The 27,954-nt window shown below is 52.9% G+C and overlaps 1 protein-coding gene across 13 annotated transcripts in view; it reads left to right on the top strand.

Annotated features, from left to right (window-relative positions):
- DAB2IP (DAB2 interacting protein) overlaps positions 1–19,343 on the top strand; it is a 212,314-nt gene extending 192,971 nt beyond the window's left edge. For 11 of the 13 annotated variants that reach the window (XM_027556166.1, XM_027556164.1, XM_027556175.1 and 8 more), the window contains 8 exons: positions 60–296; positions 1,785–1,986; positions 4,440–4,618; positions 6,656–7,559; positions 8,215–8,367; positions 10,421–10,614; positions 15,373–15,460; positions 16,309–19,343. In XM_027556166.1, the coding sequence (XP_027411967.1) occupies positions 60–296; positions 1,785–1,986; positions 4,440–4,618; positions 6,656–7,559; positions 8,215–8,367; positions 10,421–10,614; positions 15,373–15,460; positions 16,309–16,476 (2,125 nt within the window). In that variant the 3' untranslated portion in view covers positions 16,477–19,343. The remainder of the gene's footprint in view (positions 1–59; positions 297–1,784; positions 1,987–4,439; positions 4,619–6,655; positions 7,560–8,214; positions 8,368–10,420; positions 10,615–15,372; positions 15,461–16,308) is intronic. The other 2 variants (XM_027556167.1, XM_027556165.1) reach the window with 2 other exon arrangements.
- Positions 19,344–27,954: the final 8,611 nt, after the last annotated feature.

Below are 27,954 nucleotides of genomic sequence, written 5' to 3' on the forward strand. Positions count from 1 at the left end.
CTCTGGTCCCAGCCTGGCGACTGACTCCCCGACTCCCCCCATGACCTGTCCCCACACAGCGTCTTCCCCCGGGAGCTCAAGGAGGTGTTTGCCTCTTGGCGGCAAGAGTGCAGCAGCCGCGGCCGGCCGGACATCAGCGAGCGGCTCATCAGCGCCTCCCTGTTCCTGCGCTTCCTCTGCCCAGCCATTATGTCCCCCTCGCTCTTCAACCTGCTTCAGGAGTACCCCGACGACCGCACCGCTCGCACACTCACCCTCATCGCCAAAGTCACCCAGAACCTGGCCAACTTTGCCAAGTGAGTGCCACGTCCCCGCCAACCCCACCACGGCAGGCTGGAGCCCGTCCCTGCCTTCAGGGTCCCCTCCTGTGGTGCGTTTCCTTAGTTTTCAAGGGTGATAAGGCAGGGTATTATTTTTCCTTCTGCTTCTTTGAATGAACATTTTATCATAAGGATTCTCCCACATACTTAACATTCACGAGCTTCCTTTTGAAATGAGTGACTAATATGCCTTCAAGGGAGAAGGGCCCATGTCTCCTGAACCCGTCTGCTGCGGTTGGGCACCCGGGTGGCTCCAGACTGTCCTTGTCTAAGGCTGCCAAGGACGTCTGTTCGTGAAGCACTTCAGTGTTCTCGCTGTACCTTAGAGCGAGTGGGTGGACACAGATGGGCTGGCTCAGAAAGCGGCTCTCACGAGGTGTGGGTCGAGCCCCTCCAGGCCTTCGCAGGGCTGGGCCATGAATCACCGCTGGTCTCCACCCTCCCAGAGCCAACACTTCAGCAGGGAGAGCGGTGATGGTCAGGGGCGTGGCCTCCTAGGAGGGCCATCCGCTTGTTGGAAGAGGAGAGAGGGAGGCTTCCTAGGAGATGCGCTTCCCAGCTGAGTTCAGGACGAAAAGACACAGAGGTGCAGGCCAGGGAGGGACCAGACTCTCTGCCGTTCCTGAATTGTCACGTGCTAGGTGGAGAGAGGTGGGAGACCACCCTAGAGGACAGCAAGGACTTGGAGGCCAGGCAGGGCAGTAGGAGCTGCCAGAGGGCTTTGAGCAAGGTGGCCCTCATCTGTTCCAAGTCCTGCCAAGTTCAGCCCAGCAGCAGAGGGGCCAGGAACGGAGGGAACAAGACTGGCAGCCCTGAGACCAGGAAGAGAGCAGAGTTATGGTCCTGGTAAAGGCAGAGCGGTGGAAGGATTGGGTCAGGGATGATACCAGAAGTGATGGTGATACAGGAGGCCATGGCTGCAAGTTGTGGGGTCATCAGATGAGGCCAGTAGACCTTGCCGGTTGACGGGGAGGCAGAGGGAGCAGTTGAACACGTCCAGGCTTCTGGATTGGTCTCCTTGGGATGGGGAGCCCCAGAGGAGGGTGTGGGTTTGGGGTGATGAAGGTGACCCCAGACTTGGCCAAGCTGAGGACAAAGGAAGGTGCCTGAAGAGGAACATGCGGAAGGCTTAGCAGAGAGACCTGGCCAAGTGTGGCTTGAGAGTCAGTTGTGCATCAAGGGTCACAGACATTTGGAGGGAAAGAGGAAGGAGATTGAGACTGGCCATGAATGTGGAGTGAGGGCCATGGAACATTCCAGATCCTGGGAGGAAAAGTCCAGAAGGGGGTCTCCAGACTTAGCCATGAGCGCCCTGAATCTGTGGGGGTTGGCTGGCTGGGGAGTAAGTGGGGTGGAAGGCGGCCACAGAGGAGGGATGGGAGCCCAGGGGGCGAGGGTGTCTCCGAGAAGTAGGGGGGCTCCCGGGTAGGGCCCAGAGCGCTCACCCCATCTGCTTGGCTCCAGGTTCGGCAGCAAGGAAGAGTACATGTCGTTCATGAACCAGTTCCTGGAGCACGAGTGGACCAACATGCAGCGCTTCCTGCTGGAGATCTCCAATCCCGAGACCGTCTCCAACACGGCTGGCTTCGAGGGCTACATCGACCTGGGCCGCGAGCTCTCCAGCCTGCACTCGCTGCTCTGGGAGGCCGTCAGCCAGCTGGAGCAGGTGCCTGACCACTTGGGCCATGATGGGGCAGTGGCTGGGCCCTAGGCACTGAAGCTGCAGGCTGCTCCTCCCGGAGTAACCACGAGGCCCGAGGCTTTGCCTGTGCGGTAGAGATCAGCGGCCCCACCAGGGCGCCAGAGCCCAGGGATCCAGTGCAGGCCCTGTCAGCACGTGCTGGGGAGGGATCTCGGCCGTTATCCTTGGTGGCGAGTGCCACGTTCACGCACTGACATCTGCCAGGGTAGCCCACTCGGTGTACTGGGGCCTCAGCTGTGCCTCCGAGTGGATGGCATCCATGGGTGAAGGCGTGCTGTGCTCCCTACCCGTGGGAAGTATGATCAGATTTAGCTGTGTCTCCTAAAATGTCCTTGCTCTGGATTTTAAGGCCACTGATACAAAAAAGATGGACTGGAGATGCTGCACCTCCATGTGTCAGGCAGCAAGTTGCAAAACTTTCCAGAAGTGCCCTTGACCATCTGTTGAAACAGTCATTCCCTCAACACCTCTGACACTGCTACAGGGCCTGTGGCCTGGGTTCCACTGCCCGCAGCAGGCCCAGCCTGCACAGTGGGCAGGTTCTGGGCAGCAACTGCCAGGCCTGCCAGGACCCACTTCCAGAACCTCTGCTGCTCCCCAGGGCTCTGAGAGCCCATCTTACAAAAGTTCAGTTCAGTCGATCAGTTGTGCCTGACTCTTGGCGACCCCATGGACTGCAGCACGCCAGGCTTCCCTATCTTTCACCAACTCCCAGAGCTTGCTCAAACTCATATCCATTGAGTCGGTGATGCCATCCAACCGTCTCATCCTCTGTCATCCCCTTCTCCTACTGCCTTCAATCTTTCCCAGCATCAGGGTCTTTTCAGTGAGTCAGTTCTTCACATCAGGTGGCCAAAGTATTAGAGTTTTAGCTTCAGCATCAGTCCTCCCAATGAATATTCAGGACTGATCTCCTTAGGATTGACTGGTTGAATCTCCTTGCAGTCCAAGGGACTCTCAAGAGTCTTCTCCAACACCACAGTTCAAAAGCATCAACTCTTCAACACTCAGCTTTCTTTATGGTCCAACTCTCACACCCATACATGACAACTGGAAAAACCATAGCTTTGACTAGATGGACCTTTGTTGGCAAAGTAATGTCTTTGCCTTTTAATATGCATTAGTCCTTCCAATGAATATTCAGGTCTGATTACAAAAGTAGCTGCTGCTGAACCAGAGCTGGAAGGCCTCCTGCTCCCGTCCCATCCTTAGGGGTGAGCACTCAGGGCGCTCTGATGTGCGGCCTTCTAGGCACTTCTGTGCACATGTTAGGTACCCACACAGGCAGTTCTTACCCTTTTCTGTTAAAGTGAGAACGTAGCGTGCACTGCTGCATGCATTGCTCACTCTTCTCTCATGGGCATCTTTCCCCAACCATACGTGCCACACACCACTGTGACCTTTCTAATGGCACAGACTGTCCAATCATGTGACTGCACCATGCAGTTCACTGGACACTCAGATCAGTCCCAGCTTTTCACTATGAATGGCCATTGCAATCATTTTTGCTCCTTTATGTCCATTGCCCTTTGGCTCTGAGAGACCCAGGAGGGAGCAACGGAAATGAGGCTCAGAGCCCTGTCTTCCTCCACAGCTGCCAACACCTGTCACTCTGCCACCACTTCCAGAGCCTCTGTGCTGGGGGCCACCATCCCCCATGCGTGCATGACCAGGCGGGAGGTATGGACAGTGGTTTGCAGCCGTCACAGCTGACAGTGTTGCAGCAGGATTTAAAGTCGAGCTGTTTGCTGCTCACGTCTCCCCTCTGTGGACCACATGAGTTTTCATGCTTGCTTTCTGCACATAGCCGTTGGTGGAAGCCGGGACATAATCCAGATGAAGGCAGAGTCCCCGCAACCCCCAACCCACTCGGCCTAGAAGCTTTACCGCCATTGGTCTAAACCAGGACAGTGGGCTTCATACGAGCCCAGGCACCACCCTCTGCCTGACTGGCCACTTGTTTGACAGGTGAGCAGGAGTGCCTGCTCTGTGCCTGGGCCATCGCCCCGGGGACTCGGGTGTTGAAGTGGGTCGGGCCTCAGCCTGCCCTGTGCAGTAGATGACGTGGGAGGGGGCCACCCCAGAAGCCTCTCCGCTGGGGAGACGGGGGCAAACTCCAGGATCCTCTGTGGGCCCCTGAGGCAGGACAGACCAGGGTGAAAGGCTTGGACTAGGTTAGTGTGTCTTCCTGTGGGCCTTGCCCCCATCCTAGAGATATCCAGGGAGCTGATAAAAATGTAATTTGTCGTCTCTGGGCTCCCTACCCCTCCCCAGACCCACTGAATCTGATTGCAGGGGAGGGTGAGCCTGCAGCTCTGACTGGCTGCTTAGTGATTTTGAACACGGTGGCTCCAGTGCATTTGGCCTCCCCAGGTGCCCCCTGGCTCACACCTGCCCCCTTTGCCGTGTCTTTGCAGAGCATCGTATCCAAGCTGGGGCCTCTGCCTCGAATCCTGAGGGACGTCCACACAGCTCTGAGCACCCCGGGCAGTGGGCAGCTTGCAGGCACCAACGACTTGGCCTCTACACCTGGCTCTGGCAGCAGCAGCGTCTCGGCTGGGCTGCAGAAGATGGTAATCGAGAACGACCTCTCTGGGTAAGAGCCGCCAGGTGTGCTGGGTGTGGTGGGGTGCAGGTACAGACCGGGCAGAGCCCATCTGCAGTCTCCTTTGGGGAGGAGGAAACCTATACTGGTGTTTATGAAACAAGTCGAATGAAACTCAGGGTGTTCCTTGGGCCCTAAGGAGTAAGAGTCTATTTGGGGAAAATCAGGGAAGGCTTCCTGGAGGAGGTAGCACTATAGTTTTGAGCTTAGGAAAAGTAGCATTTCCATTGGTGGAAAAGGCATTTTAGGTAGAGGGACTAGCACAAAGGCCTGGAAAAAGACAGTATCTTTTGTCGAGGAACAGTTACTGGTCCCAATCAGCACTAGTCACAGTCACTTTTTTATGTGTGTATGAGCTCGTATTTCCTGGGCCTGAACCAGAGTCTCTGGAAGTAGAGCTCCAGGGTGTGTTTTCAGGAGGAGTTCAGGTGACTCCACGAGGCGTAGAGGCTGGGAGCCCCGGGAAACGAGGGATGCTGAGGCCCAGCTCCCACTCTGCACGCCCAGTGCTGGGATGAGTGCCCCGTCAATACACAATGGAGGGGGAGGCAGAATGTTCTCGAGTGTTGACGTCAGGACAAGGACCTTAGCGTTTACAGCAAGCTACCTGTACTTGGGGTCAAACACTCCCCTCGTCCAGCAGGACCGTCTTGGACCGGCTCACGAGGCTGCGGCTGGAGCAGCAGAGCTGGGCGCTGTCTGGGTCTGAGATGGTGGGGACGGCAGCAGCAGGCTTTTAGCAGGCGAGGGCATTGAGATCAAGGACCTGGGGATGTGGTGTGAGGGACTGGAGGCCCAGGAGGAGGCCGGAGATGCAGGGACCTTGATGCCCCTTCCCCCCGGGTCCCTCTACGTCTTGAGGGGCCATCCCTACAACCTGCCAAGTGAGGCAAAGCAAGAGTTCGAGTGGGGACACGCCTCGGTCGAGAGGTCAGGAGAGCTGACCTGGGCGTGTGAAGGGTGACCCAGGCCCAAGGCTGGTCTGGGTTTCTCCCGACTCCAGCTACTTCCCCCGTCCACTTCTTCTCAGCCCCCAAGTGCCGTGGCCTCGAGTGGCCACAACCTGCCCCGTCCTGTCCCTTCACCCCTGGGATGGACTTCCTCTCCACCCCAGGCTAAGCCACCTCCTTTCTAAGCCCACATCGAAGCCCCAGGTTCCTGCTGCCTCCCGCCCACTCAGAGCCTGTTCAGCTCCCCCTGATCCTTCCCTCCAAAGCCCCCCTGGTTTTGTGCCTCCTTCCAAGGAGCAGGCTTTTCCTGGAAGGGGCCAGGGAGAGGCTGGGGCCTGGGGTGGAGGGTCAGGGACGTGGCCTACGGCTGCAGGCACAGGCCCTCCCTGCCTGAGTCACACCATGAGGATCCTCCTCTGATACCTTTTTTTTTTGCCGGAAGCCCCAGCCCCCGCCTGCCAGTCAGACAAAGGGTGGCAGTAGGAGGCTGCAGGTGGAGGCTTCTCTCAGCACAGGCCCCCCACTTTGGTGAGCAGCCTGACTAGGGACGGGAGGGAAGAGGCAGAGGGAGCCCCCCGTGGCTTTGAAGTCATCATTCCTGGTGCAGGACCCTCGGGTAGCAGAGAGCCACTGCACTGTGGGTTTGGATTTAGCTCAGGGGGACTTTCCAGAACACCCCAGGCCCCAGAACCTACTGTCCCAAGATGCCGTGCTGAGCAGGGAAGGGGCCGCTGCTAGGCAGCCTGGCCTCGTGCTGGGAGCTCGGGCCCCTAGTGTAGCGGTTCCGTGTAGGAGCAGCCATCCGCCCCACGCCTTGGTGGTGGCTTCTGCCAGACTCGGTGGCTGTGGTTTGGTTTCGCAGCTGCGCCCCGGGACTCTCCCCTTCTTGCAGCCCCCTCCCCTCCTCTCTTCTCCCCTCCCTGCCTCCCCTGCCTTCCCCCCTCCCCCCTTCCCCCTCCCCGGCTCAGGCCACGGGCAGCAGGTTGGCGGGGCTCTCAGTTGGTCGGGACCCGCCTGGGCCGCATTCACAGTTCTTCTCTTCCCCCTTCTTTCCCTGTGTGTGCTTGTCTCCCTGCAGTCTGATAGATTTCACCCGGTTACCGTCTCCAACCCCCGAAAACAAGGACTTGTTTTTTGTCACAAGGTCCTCCGGGGTCCAGCCCTCACCTGCCCGCAGCTCGAGTTACTCGGAAGCCAACGAGCCCGACCTTCAGATGGCCAACGGCGGCAAGAGTCTGTCCATGGTGGACCTCCAAGACGCCCGCGTGCTGGATGGGGAGGCGGGCTCCCCAGCAGGCCCCGACGCCCTCACCGCCGATGGCCAAGCGCCTGCCACTCAGCTGGTGGCCGGGTGGCCAGCCCGGGCGGCCCCCGTGAGCCTGGCGGGGCTGGCCACAGTGCGGCGGGCAGGCCAGACGCCCACCACGCCGGGCACGTCGGAGGGCGCGCCAGGCCGGCCCCAGCTCCTGGCACCGCTGTCCTTCCAGAATCCCGTGTACCAGATGGCGGCTGGCCTGCCGCTGTCTCCCCGCGGCCTCGGCGACTCGGGCTCTGAGGGCCACAGCTCCCTGAGCTCCCACAGCAACAGTGAAGAGCTGGCAGCTGCCGCCAAGCTGGGCAGCTTCAGCAGCAGCACTGCCGCCGCCGCCCCCGAAGACCTGGGCCGGCGCCCTGGGGAGCTGGCACGGCGGCAGGTGTCGCTGACCGAGAAGGGTGGGCAGCCTACAGTGCCACGGCAGAACAGCGCCGGCCCCCAGCGGAGGATCGACCAGCCGCCGCCGCCACCCCCGCCGCCGCCCCCTGCGCCCCGCGGCCGGACGCCACCCACCCTGCTGAGCACCCTGCAGTACCCACGGCCGTCGAGCGGGACGCTGGCCTCGGCCTCGCCCGACTGGGCTGGGCCCGGAGCCCGGCTGCGGCAACAGTCCTCATCCTCCAAGGGCGACAGCCCCGAGCTGAAGCCTCGCGCCGTGCACAAGCAGGTCAGTGCTGCTGGGCAGAGAGCAGGCCATCACCCCGCCGCCCCAGGGTGGGGGCGGGCTGACCCCCCATGTCGTGCTGCTCCTCCTGGCCACGTCATCTCCACCCGCACCCAGCTGCCATCCCATGCTGAATGCCACACTCGGCCCCCCTCCCACCAGCTACTTGCTGTGACACCCCCACAGTGGCCCCTGCCTAAATCCTGTGAACCAGCTTCACTGTGGCTTGGGGTCCCTCTGCCAGTTTCCCCAGAGACAGCTGGAGTCAGGGAGAAAGAGGGAGGGATCTGTCTGCCCATCTCCAGTTCCAAAGCCTGTTAAAGCCCAACCCAGGGTAGGAGTCCACCTGGCCCCTGGTCCCCCTCCTGCTCTGAGCTGGTCTTCAGGGCTCTGCGCAGAGTTATGGGTTCTTTGGGTTAGACACCGACCTGCCAGCCCAAGCCCACTGGCTCTCCCCCAGGTGGCAGAAAAGCCATGTTCAGCTAGGCTCCCCTCCGCCCCCGGCTCATGACAGCCTCAGGCTGCGTCAGGAGGCGGAACTCCCCGGGGCCGGGGGTTGCATCAGAGATGCCCATCCATCCCTGTGCCGCACCCGGGACCACCCCCTCCCCACCCCTGCCCTCCCGCCCCAGTCCCTCACAGCTGTGTTTCATCGCAGGGCCCTTCACCCGTGAGCCCCAATGCCCTGGACCGCACGGCTGCCTGGCTCTTGACCATGAATGCGCAGTTGTTAGAAGACGAGGGCCTGGGCCCAGACCCCCCGCACAGGGATAGGCTAAGGAGTAAGGAGGAACTCAGCCAAGCGGAAAAGGTAAAAACCAGACCCTGGCCACTTGGGCAGGGCGGGCTGCCTCGAGCAGGACACTCTCTCCCCTCAAGCTGTGAATTCTGGGTGCTTCTCATTCCTGCACATGTCCAGTCCTCTCCCAACCCCTGGTCCCACGTCAGGACGGCAGTCGGGAATTTGGAGGATTTAGCATAAGCCTGAGGTTTCCTCTATGGGCTGCATGTGAGACTTGCCCAGGAACTGTGTTGAATCAGATTCAGGAGGCACATTCCCTCGGTGACTGAGCAGCCAAGCTTCTGGGGCTTGAGGAGAATCCAGGACGTGGGGCTCAGGGTTGCCCGAGACACGCATGGAGACCTCGTGCACCAAGAGGCAGGGAGATAGCGAGGAGGGGGCGCTGCCAGCTCTGGGATGGCCCCTGCCCATGGCCTGGCTCTGCGCCCTCCTCTCCACCAGGGTCTGGGACAGAAAGCCAGGGGGCGGTGGTGTCCCATGGCCGTGGAGGTGTTTTCTTTCTTCCAGGAGGAAAGTCTCAGTCCTAAAACCTCCAAACCCCAGCCCTAGATTACATCTAGCATTTAGTGGGCAGTGGGGTGCTTCCGTTCTCCAAAATTCTTCTAGTTAATGTGGCAACTTCCCCGGATCCCTCATTTCCTGGAGGCCAAAGCTCATACTGTCACAAGGCCCCGCAGAACAGCAGCCACTTGCCCACACGCCTTGGGTGCCCGCAGTCCTCTTGGCCCTGGGAAAGCCTGTCACAGCCTCTCGGGTGAGGGCACATGAGTCAGGGTGTTTGCTTTCCCTCCCACCGGCCTGGGGCCAGGGGTTCATGTCCATGCTGCATTCCGCCGCCTCCACCATCCCCCTCCTCGGTCCACCACATCCACCTGCTTCCACCATTATTACGTGAAGGGGACCAGGGCACATGGGGCACAGGGCTCCCAGAGCCAGAGTTTGGCTGGGGAGCAAGGAGGGCTCGCCTCACTCCAGGCTCTGCGCCTTTCTGAGACTCCGTTTCCATGTGTGAGTTACGGGGATGGCTCGAAGGATTTCAGGGCTCAGGCTGCAGCTGGTGTGTTCTCTTCCCTTGTTCCTTGGCCTAGGGAGCTGCTGTTTCTCAGACTTCCTTTGCTGTTAACCCTGGCAGGCAGATCCTGGAGTTACCTTGTACTCCTTGGACTCTGGTCCTGCCTGTGCCGGGAGGGCCCTTCTGACACCACTCTGAGCAGAAGACCCGTGATGGGCCTTTTCTCCTGGAGCTGGGCTCTCCTCTGGGGCCAGTTTTGTTCAGGACATAGCCTTGCCATCTCCTGATCTTTGGGCCACCCTTTATTGAGGAGGGAGACCCAAGGAGAGGCCCTTCCTGCTTCCCCACTCTCTGGATTCTCTGGGCCCCCACCTCCCACCTCCAACCCTTTGATTCTGGTCTTGACCCCGCCTCCTCCTCTATTCAGCTCACAGGGCCTCCTAGCTCACTGCTTCTCTTGCTAATGTACACATCCCTCCTCTTCCCCAAAGGCGGGGAGTGCCAGGCTGAGTCAGACCCAGAGAGCCCTGGACCACTTTGCCTTTAATCTCTCCCTGCACTTGCCATGCGACTCGCCATGACTTTAGGGTCAAATGGAGGCTGGGAGGCTAGTATCTCACCCCAGTAGTCACTCTGCTCCCCATGTGCTTGGTTCACTTCCCTTCTGGACCCAAGTTTCCCCTCCTGTCGAGCCCCCACCTCTCAAAGTGCTCTGATTTCCTCTGTTTACCTTTGTAAGGAGAGGTTTACCTTTGTTTATTAGGAGAAGCTGAAGACCCTTACTTGCGAGATCTGGGTTTGAGTCTTCATCCCGCTCATAGGTGTAGGTCAGGCTTGGGGGTGGGAGAGCCCTGGACGGGAGCCAGGCGTTGAGTCTCACCCCGTACCGCAGCTCTCGCTGGGGTCCCTGGGCGTCTCCCCGCTGTGTGAACTGGGCTGGGCTAGTGATGACCCCTGGGGCATTCCGAGCCAGGCTTCCTCCCACTGGGCTCATGAACCTGTGCTTTCTGTCCTGGGTGCTGTGCCCGTGGCACGCTGCCCTCCTGGCAGGACCTGGCAGTGCTGCAGGACAAGTTGCGAATCTCCACCAAGAAGCTGGAGGAGTATGAGACCCTGTTCAAGTGCCAGGAGGAGACAACCCAGAAGCTAGTGCTGGAGTACCAGGCACGGCTAGAGGAGGGCGAGGAGCGGCTGCGACGGCAGCAAGAGGACAAGGACATCCAGATGAAGGGCATCATCAGCAGGTGAGGGCGGCCGTCTGGTCCCTGCTCCAGGCCCAGCCCTGGCCCCACACGCGCAGAGTGGCAGACCTGCCCGCTGCCCTCCAGGAGGCCCCAGATCCCCGGGACGGGCTGCTCAGCTGCCTTGATGAGCTGAGTGCGGAGAAGAGTCTGAGGTAGCGGGAATTGCGTGGCACCAGCCCGGAGGAGGGCGGGAGCTTGGGGTGCAGGGCGTCCCCCGTGGTACAGCGTGGGTTGATGGTAGAGTGTAAAGGTGGCCTGGCAGAAGCGAGGTCAGCCGAGGCAGCATGCAGAGGGCCTTGGGGCCCCCATGGGGAGTCACGTTTTCTTAGAGTTTAGAAGCTGGATGGAGAGGGTACCAGGAAAGACAATGAGGACCCATCCAGTCCAGGTCAGGAGAAGTAGGAACACATGTCAGTTACATGCAGCTGGTGAGGGTGGGAGTGAGAGGAGGGAAGCAGACAAAATAACCCTCATTCTTACCAGGAGCATCCAGGTGTGTCATGGTGCCAGCTACTGAGATGAGGACCTTTGGAAGAAGAGCGGTTTGGGTAGGGAGGGGGAGAGGTGAGGCCAGTGTTGGGTATGTTGAGTTTTAAGGTGCCTGTGGGCTACGCAGGAAGATTTCCAGGTGGACCAGTGACTTGAGTGCTGACTCTCATCTTCATTGACGGCTTGTCTTTGTTTCCGTGTTGATTTGCCTCTCTCCCGCTCTGCCCCTGTCGGTAAGCAGGGAGCGTCGTCGAGGTGTAGCCTCCCTCTTCATGGCAGTAATACCAGGTGCGAGGAGACAGTGTGCATTTACGAGTTAGTTTCCGTGGTACAGGGATCTGTCCTGAGCGTAGATTTAGCAGGTGTGCAGTAAATATGACGTTTCCCAACCTGGCCTCGTGCTTTGTCCACTACAAACAAATCCTTCCTTAATCCCTCCTATTTACACTACCTGCTTCTCTGCTCCTGATTATTGTTTACTTGCTTCACCTGTGGGTTTCCTCTTTCTAAAACGGTTAGCGTGAGCAGAGGGCCTGTAACCGGGCGACAAGGAGCCCACTGTTCACTTAACTGCCATCTCTGCTCTTGGCTCACCTCCTGTGTGTGATTCCAAACAGGAAAACACTTTTCAACCTAACCACTTCCTTCTCACCCTGTTCTCTGAGCGATGCATCTTTTCCTGAATTCGGTGGCTGACTTAACGTTTATTTCTACGACCCAGTCCTGGTGTGTTTCCTCCTTGCTATAAAGGTCAGCCAGGTCAATTTGGTTGATGGTGTTGTTCAGGTCTTCTGTATCTTTAGTGGTTTTTCTGTGTACTTATTTACTGCTCTGCCAGTTATTTAGGAAAGGAAAATGAAGTTTCTAATCATAATTACGGATTTATTTCTTCTTTCGTTTCTGTTGGTTTTTACTTTATAGTCACTGAAACTTTTAGGTGCATACAGATTTAGGCTTATTATGTGCTGTTGATGAACTGACCCTTTATCGTTACAAGGTCACTTCATAACATTCCTCATAACATCCTCATAATTATCCCTTATAATATTCCTTTCTGTGAAGTCTACTTTGGTATTAATACAGCTACCCTTAACTTTTTTTTTATTGACATTAGCTTGTTATATCCTTTTTCATCCTTACACTTTCAACAAAGCTATGTCCCTCACTCACTACATAAAGTGAGTTTCTATCACAGACACCTTATTGTTCCTGCTTTTTATCTAATCTGACAGTTTCTGCCTTTGAGTTGGAATGTTTAGACTTTTTACATTTAATGTAATTATCAGTATAATTATGTTTAAACCTATTATCTTGCTACTTGTTTTCTCTTTGCACCATCTGTTCCTTTTCCTGCCCTCTTCTAGACTGAGTTCTTTTTATGACTCCATCTTACCTCCTTTATTGGCATATTAACTTTATCTTGTTGCATGAGGGGCAGAGGTTGGAAACTTTTTGTACGGGGTGGATAATAGATATTTGGCTTTGCAGGCCATAGGATGTCTGTCACAGCTGGGTACCTCTGCTGTTTTAGAAGAATGTGCATGGTGTGGCTGTTTACCAAAACTAGCAGTGGACAAGATTTTGCCTTTACATGGGCTATAATAGTAGGGACTATGATAGTATTTTTGTTCCTCTGTCCTTAATGTATTGATATCACTTTTCCTCTGGCTGATTTGCAGATTTTTTTCTTTATCGTCGATTTCCAGCATTTGATTGTGAAGTGCCTTGCCATGTTTTCTTCACGTTTCTGGAGTTTGTTAAGCTCTTGGGTCTGTGGGTGTAGAGTTCTGCCGCCCCAGCCGTTCTCTGGAATTCTCATTGGACGTGTATTAGTCTTCTTTATATTGTCCCACGTCCTGCTGGTGCTGTTTTATTTTTAAATTTTTTTTCGTGGTTTTATCTTAGATTGTTACAGTGTGCCGTCAAGTTCATTCATTGTTCCGTGTCTAATCTGTTACTCCTATCCAGTATTTTTTTCACTTCAGATGTACTTTTTGCCTCTGAACTTTCAGTTTGGTTTAAATCCCATCCGTTTGTCTTCTCATCCTGCTCATGCTTTTCCTCTGTTCGCTTGAGCACGTAGAATACATTCACAGTGGTTGTTTTAATGGCCTTATCTACTAATCCTGTTGTCTGACATTTCCAGGTCTGTCTTGATTGATGTTCTTCCTGGTTAAGGGTTATGTTTTCCTACTTCTCTGCATGCTTGGTGATTTTTGGCTAGATGGCAGACATTGTGATTTTTTTACGTAGCTGCTGGATGTCTTGTGTTCCTTTAAGTACCTGGGGGCTTTGTTCTGGGACACAATGAAGTTGAAAGAGTCTTGTTTGATTCTTTCGAGGTTTCTTTATTTGTAAGCTCTGTTGGGGTGGGTCTTGGTTAGTCTTTAGTCCAGAGCTAATCTGGCTCTGCTGTTGAGGCAGTTTCCTTCTGGGGATTCTACTTGATGCCTCCTGTGTTTACTTAAACACAGGAGTGTTTTTACTGCCTAGAAGAATCGTAAACTATTTTAGGGGTAGTTTTGTGTATTCCTTTCCAGTGGCTCTGGCCTGTTTTCTCACAAGCATGCAGACCAGTTTCCAGCCAAAGCCCCAAGGGGGGCCCCTCAGGAGATAGAGTCTTCTCTGCATTTTCGCCTCTCCACGCCCACCCCCACCCTCCCATCCTCCACCACCACCGTCTCATCCTCCCCCACCCCAGCCCCCCATCCTCCCAGGTAGCCTGTCTGTGATCACTTCCGTCCTTTGCTTGCCTGGACACTCTCAGCAGCGGGCGGGGCTCCCCTCACGTGTTCCCATCTCTTGGGAGTCCCGTGCTATACCATGCTGCCTGTGTTTCAGTGTCTGGAAACCTTTGTGTCATATATTTTGTTCCATTTTCTAGTTTGGTGTTTCTGTGGCAGGAGGTTAAACCCAGTGCCTGTTATTCCACCAGAGCCGGGAACAGAAGTTTCTCCCACTTCCTCCGTTGCTTCCACCTCCTCTTCTTCATCCAGGCTTTGCTCAGTGTCTTACATTCCTGTGACAAAGGAATGCCCACCCCCGACCTTGGCAGGATCCCACGCCCCTTCCTCCTCAACCCCGATCCCACTGGCTTTTCACGATGGTCCTGTGTGTCTGCTATGAGATGGACTAAGTGCTTGCCGGGGGGTTAGATGCTGTGCTGCAGGAAGTCCCGAGGGTAGAGACAGAAGTAAAGCTGTGCGTGCTCAGTCGCGTCTGACTGTTCTGCAACCCCATGGACTGTAACCTACCAGGTCCCTTTGTCCATGGGATTTTCCCAGCAAGAATACTGGAGTGGGTTGCCATGTCCTCCTCCAGGGGGTCTTCCCAACGCAGGGATCCAACCTGCACCTCCTGCATTGCAGGCTGATTCTTTACCCCTGAGCCAGCTGGGAAGCCCAAATAAAGCAGTAAGTGAACTCATCTGAGAAGAGCAACAAGAATGACGGGCTGAGGCAGAGCCCTGGGGAGCCTGAGGTCCTCGGGGCAGACAGGACAAGGCGTCTCCAGAGCAGTGACCAGGGAGCTAGGATGCAGACCCAGAGAGTGTAGTGGGAAGCTGGGAGTGATCAGCAGTGACCGACAGGTGTGTGAGAGACAAGCAGGGTGAGACCGGGAATGGTCACGGCATGAGCAGCTGGCAGCAGGCCCACGCTGGCCCTCGTTCAGGACTTTTGGACACCGTGATCCTCATGTCGTCCCAGCTCGTCATCCACCCAACAGCCCTTGCCTGCCCTTCGGTGTCCCATTCAACATGTGCAGCACACTCCACCCTGCGGGACAGTTAGCCGCTTCCTGGTCTCCGTTCCCACGGCTCCGCAGCTTCCCATGCAGAGGGTAGCTGCTGTCTCCCTGCGCCTTGAGGTTTCATCCTCCCACCTCGAGTACCTGGTGCAGCCTCAGTGAATACAGAGTGGGTGGAGAAAGTTCTCTGGCCCTGGGGTGCGTGAGGATCTAATACCCGCCCCACCACCTCGGCTCCTGGAGGAACATCAGAAGGGGGCCACGCCAGGGGCTTCTGGGGATTTGGGGGCAGAATCTGGGGCAGGTGAAATGTAAGGAAGGAACAGGCTCAGCCCATGTCGGGTGGCGGAGGCCACCTCCATCCCAGGCAAGTGTGGGAGGTGAGTCTGTGGCCCAAGGAGGGGCTCTCCTAGTGTGTCCCCCTCTGTGAGGGTGTGATGACTTGTTCCCATGAGGCCCCACACTCAGCCCCTCACTGGCAGCCTCAAATGCCGGCCTGATGGTCCTTGTCTCTGGTCACAGGTTGATGTCAGTGGAGGAGGAGCTGAAGAAGGACCACGCGGAGATGCAGGCAGCTGTAGACTCCAAACAGAAGATCATTGACGCTCAGGTGTGGGGCGCTGGCCTTTCGGACAGCCACGGGTGTCAAAGGACCTGGGATTAGGAGCGGGTGGCTTTGGCTTCTTCACATCCTCAGTCATACCCCACTGCAGAAGCGAAGGAGGATAGGAGATCAGGATCTCTGCCCCAAGAAGTCAGAGTCGAGGGTCTCAATGGACCACATGCTCACTAGGACAGGCTTTGAAAAGGGCAGGGCTGCTCCTCCCCTGCTTGGGCAGCTTAGTTAGGTATTACCTTTCACCAGGTGTTCTGACCAGAGTAGAAGCTATTGGGAGGGGAATGGGGAAGGCTGGGTGACAGCCGGTGGGGAGAGGGAGCAAGGGAGCTCTTGTTCAGACCCTTGGCTTCCCAACTGCTTTGAGGGGGGAAGACAGTTGAGAGACTGGCTTCCGGTCTCCTTCATCCAGGTCTGTGCCCTTTTCCTCTCCAGCGCCAGTCCTTGCTCAGTCAGGAAACTGCACAGGCTGATGGGAGCTGTGACCTCTGTGTTGCACACACACATGTACACACACACGTGCACACGCACACGAGTGAGGGTGCCTGCTCTCAGGGCTTCAAGGAGCTGGTACATGACACCACGAGGGCCGCTCGTTGGGGTGAGAAGCAGGTGATGAGGTAGAGACACGAGGAAGGCAGGCTCTGCGCGGCCCTCTCCCATGAGGGCGAGCTGCCTCCTCCCGGCTTCAGGACCTCTGCATCCTCGGTGTTTGTCCTCCCAGCCGCCTCCCTCCCCTCTCTTCTTGTAGGCAGCCACAGCTCTGGGGAGACCCCTTTCCTGGCATGGACCCCGCGCCCCCCCCCAACCTAACCCCCGCTGACGCCTTCTTTGTTCCACAGGAGAAGCGCATCGCTTCACTGGACGCGGCCAACGCGCGCCTCATGAGCGCCCTGACGCAGCTCAAAGAGAGGTACAGCATGCAAGCCCGTAACGGCCTCTCCCCCACCAACCCCACCAAATTGCAGATTACTGAGAACGGCGAGTTCCGAAACAGCAGCAATTGTTAACCTGCCCGAGGAGGGGAGGACTCTGGTGGCCCAGGGCGGGGTCTCGGCCTGGGGAGGAGCAGCGCCGGGGGCCCAGAGGCCGAGGCTCGCCTCCCCCACTCCACCCACGGCCCAGGAGGCGGCTGCAGAGGGAGCCGCGAGAGACTGACACAGCGCAAGCGGGAGACACCAGCCCGCTCCCCTGAGAAGCGTGTTGGGTGCAGGCTGGGGAGTGGGTGCAGCCTGGCGCGGGCAGGGGCCTGCCGCAGTGTCTCTGTTTTGGGTGTTGAACTTGGTGCACGTCCCCTTTCCTCCTTCACTTGGCCGAGTGCATGTACCTCCTCCCCCACCGACACACCCCTCCTCCGCACAGGGGGAGCCGCCTGAAGAGTTGGAGGGTCAGAGAGCCAGGGGTCTCCTGCCGTGGCTTCCCCTCACCTCCCAGGGACCCAGGACTCCCGGGTAGCCAGGCGCTGCCCTGTGGGACCTGTCACTCAGTTCCAGAAGCCAACCGGGTGGTCAGCAGGCAGGCAGAGGGTGGGGAGGATGGAGCTGCCAGAGCGCTGTGTCCCCCCGGCCTGTCTCCACCCTGAGCACCTGCCAGTGCATGCTCGGGGCCCCCTCCTGGCTGTGCGGAGCCGAGGCGTCACCCCCACACCTGTCCCCAGCCCCTCGGCCCGCCCCTTCCTGCCCTAACTCTGTCAGATAGTCTATAGACCCAGTGAGGATCTCAGCTCTTTCTTCTGGGCCCTCGTACCCGTGGGAAGATCAGAGCCTCCCTCACTTGCCGCAGGGGCCCAGGCTGATGTGCTGGCCCCCCCACCCCCCGCCCGAAGCCAAAGATCTGGGCAGAGCTGGCCCAGGTGGCACAGTAGCGGTGGCTGCCTGTCTCCCAGAGCTCGAGTGCCGGCACGGTGGCCCCACAGGGAGTGGCCAGCAGGTGCGCCCCACCCCAGCCCCCCCACCCTCCCAAGAGACAGGCTGAGCTTTCCTGGTGGATGGTTAGAAAAAGAATTCTAGTGCCCACAGGCCCTGAGAAGGTGGATAACTGTGATTTTTTTTCCTTTCACAGTATGCATTAGAAACAAAAGCCCGCTTGCTCGCTTGCTGGAACACAGGGGCCTTTTAAATTGAGCGTGCGCACTGCATGGGAAATAGCGGCCCTGGAGGATGTTAGACTTGCTCCCTCTCCAAGACCGCGGCAGCCTGCACCCACCCCCGTGCGTGCGGCCGGCCTCTGCCTCACCCTCCCGGGCCCACCGAGGACCCAGGCGCTGCAGACAGGGGAGGGGCCCACCCACGGCTGGGGCCGGTTTCCCTCAGCCCCAGGCTGTTCTGTAGCTTGTGGGCCCTCCCCACTGCCCCCCGTACCCAGCCCTGCGGGACGTAAGTGGGCAGGAACTTGGGTCTCTCTCGTCCTTGTTCCCACCCTGACCCTGGGGAATCTGGGGGCCAGAGCTGGGGCGTCCATCCCGCAGCCAGGAGCCACCCCGACTGCCTTCAGCCGTGGGAAAGCTGGGGAGACACCCCTTCCTGCCTCTGAGGCGGGAGCTGCTCCACCAGGACCCAGAGTTGGGGAGCAACAGGGGGTGGGTGACTCAAGACCGCACTGCACCCCGTCCTGGGGTGGAACCTGCAGTTCAGTTAGCCCAGAGACCTGCTGGTGGGGAGAGGTCAGGACCCCCCGAAAGGTCACAGACCTCAGGAAGGCAGGCCGTGGCGGGTGGAGGCCCTGCCCCACTCTTCTGGCCGCGTAGGCAGGGCCTGGCCCCAGGGACGTCCGCCTCTGGTTCTGACGCACCCCTCTTCTGCCTGGCGAATCCTCCCCACCCACCCCCCACCCCTCTCCCGCCGATGCCTCGTTGAGCGACCTCGGACTGAACTGAGCGCCTCTTAGCAATACAGGGGGAGGGTCCCAGGGCCTGCACAGCCTGACTCCGGAGGCCGGTGCTGGCGGCCCTTGGCCTGGGTTGCGAGCTCTCGGGCCGAGAGCCTTATCTACTTAGTGCAAAAACTGTAAAAGTGTACAGACTCTCTACAGATTTTTATCTGATCTGCAAGTCTGACGATTTTTGTAAATGTTCTTGGTGTTTGACTGTAATGTAACTATTTCACCCAATGGTTGTACATAGTCCTTCCGTCCTGGTGCTGCCGAGGGCTGCCCGGGACCGCTGCTCTCCGACGGTTTTTTATTTTATTTTTAATCTAGAGAACAGTATTGGGCAGGAGGCAGAGGTCGGAGGTCAGGGATCTGGGGGTTGGGGTTTTGCAGCGTGCTGTCTGGGTGGCTGGGGAACGCGCACCCCCTCCTGGGTCACCCTGAACCCGCATCCCCAAGGGAGGGGTCGGGGGGCAGGGGTCCCAAGGCCAGTGCCCCGCACCCCCGGCCACCAGAGAAGGCTCTCCCCCAGCCCTCTCCTGCCAACAGAGAGGCCTGACTTTCTGCCTAACTTTTATGTTTAGGGTGAAGGAAACTGCCAAACTTCCTATGAGTGAAGACTCTTTCCAACCGCCCAGAATGGGGGTGGGGAACCCAGGGCAGAGCTCCAGGTGACCCCCACCCTGCAGAGCATCTGCCCCGGTGTATACCTCTCACCCCCTCCCACCCATCCGTCTGCGTAAGGCAGACCCCAGGGAAACAGCCCCTCTTTTTCTACACACTCCCCCAGCTCCCCTAGCCCCACTCCACCTCCCGCCCTGCCTTTTGTAAGTATGTGAAAAGGAAAAAAATGCAAACGTTGGAGTCTGGCCAGAGTGCCTCCCTCCAGCTGTGACTCTAACTATGTAATAATGTACAGAGAAAGTTGTTGGTGTTCTAAGACTGTGTGGCTGTGCAATTTCTGTACATTTGCAATTAGAAATATTAAAGATTTATTTAGCTATTTTAAGCCTGACTCGCCTCTCCATGCAGCTGTGTCTCGAGCTTTTCCAGAGGTGACCCCCAAGTCATAGACTGACACTGTTCTGTACCAGGGGCCCCCAGCACTTGGTTCACCCCAGTGGCAGTTGAGGGCAGGGAAGGAGGATGGGATCTCTTCCTCCCTCTAGTCCCCCAGAGCGTGACCCCCTGGGCTCACCTGTAGTGGACACCAGCTTCTGCCAGACTCTGCTGCCCCAGCCCCTGAAATCCGGCTCCAGGAGGGAGGGAGGTTGGTCCAGGGTCACCAGCAGGTTGTGACTGAACTAAACATAAAAAAACCCCTGATACCTGAGATGCCCCAATGCGTGACCTCCTTCCTGCCCGCAAGGCTGAACCCAGGGCCTTTGCTGGGAACAAGCCAGTGCCCAAGCCCCTCGGCTGTACCTGCACAAGGTGAGGACTGCAGAAGAAGCACTCCCCTTTCAGACCAGGCCCCTGGGCTCCCATCTGCCCTGTTCTCCACCGTGGTGCCTCTTCGCAGACCTCCCAGCCAGATGCTCTTGCTGCTCTGAGAGCCACCCTCCTATCCCAAGGGGCGGGGGTGGGAGGTGCCACAGTGACCCTCTGCCCTGGTCACCGCCAGCTGGGCAGCCCTGCCCTCACCGTTCCATCCCTGCAGTGGTGATGAGAGAGGCAGCCCCGGCCACCTGCTTTCATCCGTCCTCACTCTTCGGCCCCTGCTGCTGCTGCTCACAGCATTTAGAACACCAGCTCTCCACCTGCTCATCACCTGCTCCAGGAAGGTTTTCTTCCCTCAGACAACGTTTTTTAAAGTGTACTGCCTGCGGGGACCAGCCATCTCCACCTCCTGCCCTTTCCCCAGCCCTCCGTCACCTGGCTTACCTGTCACACTTCTACCACCTCATAGCCAAACCATGGGCCGCCTCAGTGCTTCTGCACCACTGACCCTGGTCCCTCTGCTGGGGTGATGCTCTGTAAATACAAAACTCAAGGAAATAGCAATAGATGCAACAGAAAAAATTTTCTTGTTGACAGAGGCACTTACAATGAAGCTACAGGAGCCACGAACTTCCACATGTGGATTAAGGAGCATCGGATAGAAAGCAAAATCTGCCAGAAATGCAAGAGGAAAAAAATCAACAAAAACACAATTGCATTTGAGACTAACACACCACCAGTATTAGTTTATGACAGATCAAGGAAACATTAAGAATTCAGAGGATTTTAATAATTAATAAAGTTTAATAAGCAGGAATACATCAAGCTCTTACCCTAGAGAGAACACACCTTCTTTCCAGTATACTTGGAACATTACCCAAAACTGACTGCATACATCAAGATAGGAAAACCTTAGAAAGTCGGCCAAAGAAACAGTTTGGGCCACATTTTGTACCTTGAAGCAATAAAACTAGAGATCACTAAAAAGATGTTTACTTGGTTTTTCTATCAGAAAGTTTAAAATCTATTGAATCAGTAAGATTAGGTTTTTAAGAGAAATAGTCTCCTAAACAAGGTATATTGATGACATGCATTCATCTCTTTTCCTTTGCAAGCACCACTCTATTGACAGGAAAGGACCGAAAAGATTCTCACTCACAAGGTCAGAATTAATGTGGAAGGAGATAGCAGAATTTAAGAGAATTTGAAAGGCTTTGGCTGCTGAAAGTTGATGAAAGATTGTTGACTACATTAGCAGAGAGAGAGATGAACCAGAAATGAACTGATTAGCCCTGTGAGGCCCCAGCATGATGCAGGGCCAAGCAAGCGTCATTGCTTAGTCACTAAGTCATGTCTCACTCTGCAACCCCATGAACTGTAGCTCCCCAGGATCCTCTATCCGTGGGATTTCCCGGTCAAGAGTACTGGGGTGGATTGCTGTTTCCTTCTCCAGGAGATCTTCCCAACCCAGAGATCAAAGCCATGCATTGCAGGTGGATTCTTTGCTGCTGAGCCACCTGGGAAACCCTCAAGCAAGGGTACCAGGTTGGAAATGGGGGAACCAGACTCCAGTCTTCTCCCTGTGTTCTGCACAGCCAGGAAAAAATCCTCTTTGCCACCTCCCCTTGTAAGGAGCTGGACATCGCCTGGAGCAGTCGAGCCAGGTAGGCTCCAGACGTGGGGACACCAGGCAGAACAGAGAGCTCTGAAAGGTACAGGTCTAAAAGGGGGGAGGGATGAAGTGAGCTGCCCTCCAGAGTGCCCAGCCCACCAGCACCTGCAAGGCTCCTGGAATGCCCAGGACCAGGCATCTGTCCCCAAGACAGATGACTGGAACATTCATTCTTCATTGGAAAAACTGGCTTCAGAGAAAAGACCTCCACATATTTCTCAATGTAAAGACTGTATCACTGTTCCAACATCCTACAATGGCACAGATCAGTGTGTACTGGGCCTTTGCGCACACGCACACACACATGTGCACGTGCACACACACACACACAAAGAGCACAGACAGCCAGGACCCCTCAGACAGCAAAGCTTCCAACAAATAAAAGAAACTAGATATGAATTTCCCCAGGCCTTTGCTTCACTAGTCCTAACAAACTCCCCTATTTGCAAATATAATAGCTTTAAAAAAAAAAGTTTCAAGGAAGAGTCCAAATCAACCGGCCAAAGAGAAGAATGAGAGATAGAGACAATGTAGGAAAGAGAAGAGCATTAAAAACAACCCTCCCACAAAATACAATATCCTTAGGGAGATGATAATAGGATTAAAAAAAAAAAAAGCCCAGATCACAAACGAGCTGCTATTAGATTTTTCATATCATCCAAAGATAAAATACCTAATGGGAGTGACAGAATACAAAGCTGAAGTATTCTTCCAAAAATAGGAAATGGGCATGAGACCTAGTCTTCAGCCAACACTACAAAGCTACAGTTATCAAAACAGCATGGTATTGGCACAAAAACAGACAGACGGCTCCATGGATCAGAATCCAGAAATAAACCCACATAACCACAGTCAGTTAATCTTGGACAAAGGAGGCAAGAATATACAGTGAGAAAAAGTCTCTTCAGCAAATGGTGTTGGGAAGGCTGGACAACTCTACATAAATCAGTAAAGTTAGAACACACACTCACACCATATACAAAAATAAGCTCGAAATGACCTAAAGACTTAAGTATAAGATGTGATCCTATAAAACTCTTAGAAGAGAACATAGGTAAAACATTCTCTGACATAAATCATACCAGTGTTTTCTTAGGTCAGTCTCCCAAGGCAATAGAAATAAAAGCAAAAATAAATGAATGGGACCTAACCAAACTAGCAAGCTCTTGTACAGCAAAGGAAACCATAAACAGAATGAAAAGACAACCTGTGGGATGGGAGAAATATCTGCAAATGATGTGACTGACAAGGGATTAATTTCCAAAATATACAAACAGCTCATACAACTCAATATCAAAAACAAAGAAACCAACCCAATCAAAAATGGTCAAAAGATCCAGAAGTAGACATTTCTCCAAAGAAGACATACAGAGGGCCAATAGACGCATGAAAAGGTGCTCAACATTGCTAATTATTAGAAATGCAAATCAAAACTACAATGAGGTATCACCTCACATTGGTCAGAATGGCTTTCACCAAAAAGTCCACAAATAACAAATGCTGGAGAGGGTATGGGGCAAAGGAAACCCTCCTACACTGTTGGTGGGAATGTAAATCGGTGCAGCCACTATGGAGAACAGTATGGAGGTTTCCTAAAAAACTAGAAATAGAGTTACCATACGATCCAGTAATCCAACTCCTGGACACATATCCAAAAAAGATAATTCTAATTCAATAAGATACATGCTCCCAATGTTCATAAAAGCACTAATTATAATAGCCAAGACATATAAGCAACCTAAATGTCCATAAACAGATGAATGGATAAAGAAGATGTGATATATATACACACTGGACTCTTACTCTGCCATGGAAAAGAATGAAATAATGCTATTTTCAGCAACATGGATAGGCCTACATTCATACCAAGTGAAGTCAGAGAAAGACAAATATATGATACCACTTATATGTTGAATCTACAAAAATGATACAGGTGAACTTACTTACAAAACAGATTCAGAGACATTGAAAACTAACTTATGGTTACCAAGGGGGAAGAGAGGAGGGATAAATTAGTTTGGGATTAGCAGATATACACTACTATATATAAGGTCGATAAGCAACAAGGACTTACTGTATAGCACAGGGAGCTATATTCTATAACTTGTAATAATCTATATTGGAAAAAATCTGAAAAACTATATTTTGAATATATTTTATATGTATATAACCAAAATAAGCATGTGAAATGAGCACAATTGTATAGTAGTTTGAGTATTCTTTGGTATTGCTCTTTCTTTGGAAGTGGAATGAAAACTGGCCTTTTCCAATTCTGTGACCATTACTGAGTTTTCCAAATTTGCTGACATATTGAGTGTGTCGCTTCAATAGCATCATCTTTTAGGATTTAAAACAACTTAGCTGGAATTCCATCAGCTGCACTAGCTTTGTTCATAGTAATGCTTCCTAAGGCCTACTTAACTTCACACTCCAGGATGTCTGGTTCTAGGTGAGTAACCACATCATTGTGGTTATCTGGATCATTAAGACTTTTTTTGTATAGTTCTCCATATTCTTGCCACCTCTTCTGAGCATGTTCTGCTTCTGTTAGGTCCTTACTGTGTCTGTCCAATATCGTGCCCACCCTTGCGTGAAATGTTCCCTTGATATCTCCAGTTTTCTTGAAGACATCTCTAGTCTTTTCCATTCTGTTGTTTCCCTCTAGTTTTTTGCATTGTTCATTGATGAAGGCCTTGTCTGTCGTTGCTATTCTCTGTAACTCTGCACTCAGGTGGATATATCTTTCCCTTTCAAGCTAGGCTTCAGCAGTATGTGAACCAAAAACTTCCAGATGTACAAGCTGGATTTAGAAAAGGCAGAGGAACCAAAGATCAAATTGCCAACATTCGCTGGATCATAGAGAAAGTAAGAGAATCCAGAAATATACCTACTTTTGCTTCACTGACTATGCTAAAGCCTTTGTGTATATCACAACAAACTGTGGAAAATTCTTAAAGAGAAGGGAATACCAGACCACCTTACCTGTTTCCTGAGAAACCTGTATGCAGGTCAAGAGGCAACCATTAGAACACTACATGGAACAACTGGTTCAAAATTGAGAAAGGAGTACAACAAGGCTGTATAATGTCATCCTGTTTATTTAACTTCTATGCAGAGTACGTCATGTGAAATGCCAGGCTGCGTGAATCGCAAGTTGGAATCAAAATTGCCAGGAGAAATATCAACAACCTCAGCTATACAGATACCACTCTAATGGCAGAAGTGAAGAGCAACTAGGCCTCTTGATGAGGGTGAAAGAGGAGAGTGAACAAGCTGGCTTAAAACTCAAGATTCAAAAAACTAAGGTTATGGCATCTGGTCCCATCACTTCATGGCAAATAGATAGGGGAAAAGTGGAAACAGTGGCAGATTTTATTTTCTTGGCCTCCAAAATCACTGTGGATGGTGACTGCTGTCATGAGATTAAGACACTTGCTCCTTGGAAGGAAAGCTGTGACAAACCTAGACAGTATATTAAAAAGGAAAGACATCACTTTGCCAACAAAGATCCCTATAGTCAAAGCTATGATTTTTCCAGTAATCACATATGGATGTGAGAGTTCAACCATAAAGAAGGCTGAGCACCAAAGAACTGATGCTTTTGAATTGTGGTGGCTGGAGAAGCCTCTCGAGAATCCCTTGGACTGCAAGGAGATCAAATCAATCAATCCTAAAGGAAATCAACCCTGAATATTTATTAGGACTGATGATGCTGAAGCTCCAATATTTTGGCCACCTGATGTGAAGAGCCAGCTCATTGGAAAAGACCCTGATGATGGGAAAGATTGATGGCAAAAGGAGAGGAGGGCAACAGAGGATGAGATGATTAGACAGCATCACTGACTCAATGGACATGAATTTGAGCAAACTCCGGGAGATGGTGAAGGACAAGGAAGCATGGTGTGCTGCAGTCCACAAGGTCACAAAAAGTTGGGCATGACTTAGTGACTGAACAACAACAAAACAATATAACCCAGCATGCAGTTGCTCAGCTGTGTCCAATTTTTTGCAACCCCATGGACTGTAGTCCGCCAGGCTCCTCTGGCCATGGGATTCTCCAAGGAAGAATACTGGAGTGGGTTGCCAAGCCCTCCTCCAGGGGATCTTTCCAACCCAGGGATCTATCCCAGGTCTCCCGCATTGCAGGCAGATTCTTTACCATCTGAGCTACCAGGGAAGCCCAAAAATAAACTATACTTCAATTAAAAAAAAGAGATACATGTTCCCCAATGTTCATAACAGCAATATTTATATTGCTTGGTTTTATATTTATATTGCTTGGTTTTTCATAACAGCAAAAACCAAGACATGGAAGCCATCTAAATACTTGTCAAGAGATGAATAGCTGAAGTATACAGTCTATATATATATACATACAGTATATATACTTACTATATAGCACAGGGAACTATATCGAATATCTTGTAATAACCAATGATGGAAAAGAATCTAAAAAACAATCTATATGTATAGACTCACAAAGAGTTGGACACAACTTAGCGATTGAACAACACTCTATATATACACACACACACATAAAACTGTCTCACTTTGCTGTATGCCTGAAATGAACAAAATTGTAAATCAATTATAGTGTAGTTTTCAAAATATTTTTAAAAGATAAACTATTAAAAGATGGATAGATTTGGAATGATGTTCGTGATATATTACGTATGCAAGTCAAGCTGTAGATTGGTATACTCATTCTTTTAGAGAAAATTAGTTGGACTTGACTGAGCCACTTAACTGAACTGAAATTACATCACCTATAATAAGTTACATAGAAGAACTAAGGGAAAGCAAATACATACTGTTAATGGTAACTTCCTCTGAGGAGTGGGGCTCAGCAGGATGGAAAGAAGACTTGCATTTTCTACTTTATATTCTTATTATTGTTTAAATAATTTATGACCAGTCTTTATTTCTTGTTTTGATATGGAGCCATTTAAGAATAAATAAACCATACCCATATAATGAAACTCCATATAATAAAACATATAATGCAGCCATTAAATCTGTAGAGGAATAATAAATAACATTGAAGATGTTAATAATATTTAGGTGTAAAGCTGATAAAGAATAATAGGTTCAGAAGGATTCTAGATTAATTTTTAAAATCTATTTTCAAAAAAAGTTCTGGATTAGGAGATAGTAATGTAGATAAGCAGAGAAGGCGATGGCACCCCACACTAAGAGTCGGGCACGACCGAGCGATTTCCCTTTCACTTTTCACTTTCATGCATTGGAAAAGGAAATGGCAGCCCACTCCAGTGGTCTTGTCTGGAGAATCCCAGGAACGGGGGAGCCTGGTGGGCTGCCGTCTATGGGGTCGCACAGGGTCGGACACGACTGAAGCGACTTAGCAGCAGCAGCAGCAGCAGCAGCAATGTAGATAAGAGCCGGCGCTCAGGCATAGGGAGGCCTGGGCTTGCTCTTCGTGGCTGTTGATCGACCTCTGGTCTTAGGTAAACTGGAAACGTCCTCGGTCTGTTTCTTTAACTGTTGTTGTTCAATTGCTCAGTTGTGTCTGGCTCTTTGAGATCCCATGGACTGCAGCACGCCAGGCTTTCCTGTTCTTCACTGTCTCCCAGAGTTTGCTCAAACTCATGTCTATTGAATCAAGATGCCATCCAATTATCTCATCCTCTGTCACCCCTTCTCCTCGGGCTCTCAATCTATCCCAGCATCAGGGTCTTTTCCGATGAGTCAGCTCTTCACGTCAGGCGGCCAAAGGATCAACATCAGTCCTTCCAGTGAATACAAGGAAATGAGCTGATTTCCTTTAGGATTGACTGGGACTTGGTGGTAATGGTATCTGTACTATAGAGAGCTACTGTGGAACAATTTGCTGAAATAATGCTGGTCACTTCAATACTCAGCACCAAGATTCACACATGATAAATAAGTGCCACGTGCTCCGGGAGCAATAATTATTATTTTAATAAAATCATAATTATTATTCATGACACATACCAAAGTGTTAACAAAACACTGACCTAGAGATAAATGAGAAAATGAATGACTTTTTATTCCTCCCCACCATCTTGGGACTTAATCATTATTTTTTAAGTCTTTTTTTTTTCTGACCATACTTTTGCTTTTGTAATAAAGACACATTTAAAAACTAGAATATCTGAAGTCAATAGCCAACATTATCCTTAAGAGTAAAACATAACAGCCCTTCCCAATGAGGTAAGAAACAGGCTTAGATACAGGATTCTGCCACATTTCAAGGCAAAAAGGCAGGAGAGAAGATAATTATAACTATTGGGAAAGAGAAGGCAAAAGATAGGGTCATCTTAGAATTTCCCTGGGAAGCAGCCAAAAAGTGCTCCTGGTTCAGTCAAGTGGCTGAATACACAATAAGTACACAAAATTGAAACTGCTTTTCCAGACACCAGTTGGTGCCTGTTAACAGGCTGGGGCTGTAGGTATAAGAGGCAGGTGGACAGGAGACCTCAAATCTGGACAATCTGGTGAGGTTGTACGCACAAGGTAGATGGTGGGT

Source organism: Bos indicus x Bos taurus, chromosome 11 (assembly GCF_003369695.1).
Source record: "Bos indicus x Bos taurus breed Angus x Brahman F1 hybrid chromosome 11, Bos_hybrid_MaternalHap_v2.0, whole genome shotgun sequence".
NCBI classification, from domain to species: Eukaryota; Metazoa; Chordata; class Mammalia; order Artiodactyla; family Bovidae; genus Bos; species Bos indicus x Bos taurus.